Source organism: Seriola lalandi, unplaced genomic scaffold (genome assembly GCF_002814215.2).
Source record: "Seriola lalandi dorsalis isolate HSWRI2012SDOR001 ecotype SW California unplaced genomic scaffold, Sedor1 jcf7180001970447, whole genome shotgun sequence".
NCBI classification, from domain to species: Eukaryota; Metazoa; Chordata; class Actinopteri; order Carangiformes; family Carangidae; genus Seriola; species Seriola lalandi.
In genome coordinates, this window is record NW_019441115.1 from 1 (window position 1) to 3,179 (window position 3,179).

The following is a 3,179-nucleotide window of genomic DNA, read 5'->3' on the forward strand; positions in this document are numbered from 1 at the left end:
TATGTATATATATATATATATATATATATATATATATATATACTGTATGTATATATATATATAAGGAAGAGAAAAACTATATCTATAAAAAACAAGTTAGACATCACAATATATAATCAAATCTTAAAAAATTATTTCCTGTATTTGAAATCTATTGAACGAAAACATAGGCTTTGCAGCTTTCATAAGTCATTCAAAATATGTAATCGTATGAAGTATTGGTAGCGGAAGTGTGCCTTAGATAGATTTATAAAGTACCTAGATTTCTTAGAGCATGACATGCCATGGAATCCCGTCATTCAGTCCTTTGGGGGATAACATTTGCAAATTGAATAGCCAGTGTAATTCTCTTCTATTAAGAATCAATGTTACCACCTCTCTGAGGTAGAGCTCATTTCATATGAAAATTAAATGGAAATAGTTATTACAAAAAAGGTCTTTTTCAAGGTAATTGAGATCAATATTGAAATGCTCTGGTTTATGGACAAGGTAGCAGGTCTGTCTAGTATAAAGGGAAAAATAAGGCTATCTACAAGCACACATCTAAAATCATCAGTAAGCTCACTGAATAGTCCAGTCTACAACATGAAAATACTGAATACATTTTATTATCTTTTTTCAGCGATCTTCTGTGATTACTACAATCCCCCTGGTGAATGCGAATGGCACTACATGCCATGTGGATCTCCTTGTATGAAAACCTGCAGGAACCCTTCAGGCAGCTGCTCTACACAGATACCTCCATTAGAAGGTAGATACGTTTTTTTTATAATTTGGCCTAATCTCCTAATCAAATTAAACTGAAAATTCAAGACTGACTATTGAACACATCAATTTTCTTTTCTACATTGGTTGTATTTGTTACACTTGCATTTGAAAAAACCTGTATGTTCTAGTGTATGAACAACTGTTTGTTTTTTAATTAGGTTGCTATCCAAAATGTCCTTCTGCTCAGCCCTACTTTGATGAGGATACAATGACATGTGTTTTAAAAGAACAATGTGGATGCTATGATAACGAGGGGCGACACTATGATAATGGTGACAAAGTGCCAACAACTGAAAATTGTCATACCTGGTAGGTCTTGCATGTCTTGCATGTTCCAATGGAGGTAATATACTGTAGCTTTGTGGCAGCTTCAAATGAAATGAAAAGGAAAGTCAGAACTAACCATGTATATCATGTTTTTTTTCTTTTGAAGTACATGCAGTTCAATGACCATCACATGCCATTACGATGTCCAAGGTATACAAAGAATTGGAGAGATTGTAGGTTTTAAAAATACATACTAGGGTGGGTTAGGTCAATATGTCAATAATACATCTCCTCTTTTTACAGCCTGTACTTGCACATATAATGGAACGAAATATCTCCATGGCGAAACCATCTATAACACAACAGATGGACATGGTAACTGCATCACAGCAGTGTGTGGGAAGAATGGTACCATTGATAGGAGTTCACACCCATGCCCAGAACCAACACCAACAACACGAATGCCTACTGCCACCACTACTACAACCAACCAGACTCCAACCACCTTTGTTTTTACATCAACCACACCAGGTATTGGGGAGGTATTCCTTTTGGAGACTGAAGACTTAATCAGCTATGTAAGATAAAAATTTATCACATAAACAATGTCTGTATTATGTGTGTCCACAGTCTCTCTTCCAGTCACATGCAGTCCTTGTGAATGGTCGCCATGGTATGATACCAGCTTTCCCACACTGGGAACTCCAGGAGGAGACAATGAAACTTACCAAAACATCAAAGCGGCAGGACACAAGATATGTGATGTGCCAAGCCAGATCCAGTGCAGGGCAGAGAAATTCCCGAATGTGTCCATTGACAATGTGGGACAAGTGGTGCAATGTAATCTAGCTAAGGGGCTGACATGCAGAAATGAAGACCAGTCAGGGCCACTGCCCTTGTGCTTTAACTATCAAATCAGAGTTATGTGTTGTGACTATAGTGCATGCCCAACAAAGCCTGCTCCATCGTCAATACCTCCAAGCTCAACCACAAAGCCCCCAGTAATACCAACAACAACAAGACATGTTACCAAAACACCTTGCCAGGAAATATGCTTCTGGTCAAAATGGATAAGTGCAGATTACCCTGAATATGGCCCTGGAGGTGGGGACAATGAAAGCATCAAAAGTATCATCCAGAAAGGATATGACATTTGTGATAATCCAGTAGCAGTGGAGTGTCAGGCTGTACATTATCCAGGGGTTCCATTACAACAATTAAAGCAAACGGTAACATGTAACAAACAAATAGGTCTTGTGTGTAAGAACATCTTACAAATACCCCCCATATGTTTAGATTATGAGATAAAAGTAAAGTGTTGCAAGACACCACAATGCAACACGACACAGAGTCCTATAAGTACTACTATTGCAACTCAGCCACCTTCAACTACTACTACCCCAACTAAAACAGCTTCAACTCAGCCACCATCAACTACTACTTCCACAACTACACCTTCTACCACAACTGAAACAGCTACAACTCAGCCACCTTTAACTACCGCTTCCACCACTAAACCTTCTACACCAACTGAAACAAGTACAACTAAACCACCTTCAACTATAACGTCAACCACTGTACCTTCTACTACAACTGTGACTACTACAACACAACCGCCTTCAACTGCTACTTCAACCACGACACCTTCAACTCCAACTAAAACAGCTTCAACTCAGCCAACTTCAACTACTACTTCCACAACTACACCTCCTACCCCAACTAAAACAGTTTCAACTCAACCACCTTCAACTACTACTTCCACCACTACACCTTCTACCACAACTGAAACAGCTACAACTCAACCACCTTCAACTACCACTTTCACCACTAGGCCTTCTACCACAACTGAAACAGCTACAACTCAACCACCTTCAACTACTACTTCCACAACTACACCTTCTACTACAACTGAAACAACTACTTCTCACCCAACTACAACTGCACCTTGCCCTGATGGACATAATATGACATGTGGATGGTCAGAATGGATTAATCTTGGCCAACCCACACCAGGCCTTAACGGTGGAGAAGATGAATCTATCCAGAAAGTAATCTCTGCTGGTTACCACATTTGCCCACTTCCCACTGAAGTCGAATGTAGAGCTGTTCTTTACCCAACACTTTCCATGTCACAGGTGGGACAA

At 39.3% G+C, this 3,179-nt stretch overlaps 1 protein-coding gene across 1 annotated transcript; it reads left to right on the top strand.

Moving 5' to 3' along the window:
• Positions 1-1,468: 1,468 nt before the first annotated feature.
• Positions 1,469-3,170, top strand: LOC147820310 (uncharacterized; the record flags this gene model as incomplete). The annotated part of the gene is made up of 2 exons (XM_087172381.1): positions 1,469-1,577; positions 1,666-3,170. Coding segments are annotated over exons 1-2 (1,614 nt in total), but the record flags the coding sequence as incomplete, so codon positions are not given.
• Between the last annotated feature and the right edge of the window lie 9 nt (positions 3,171-3,179).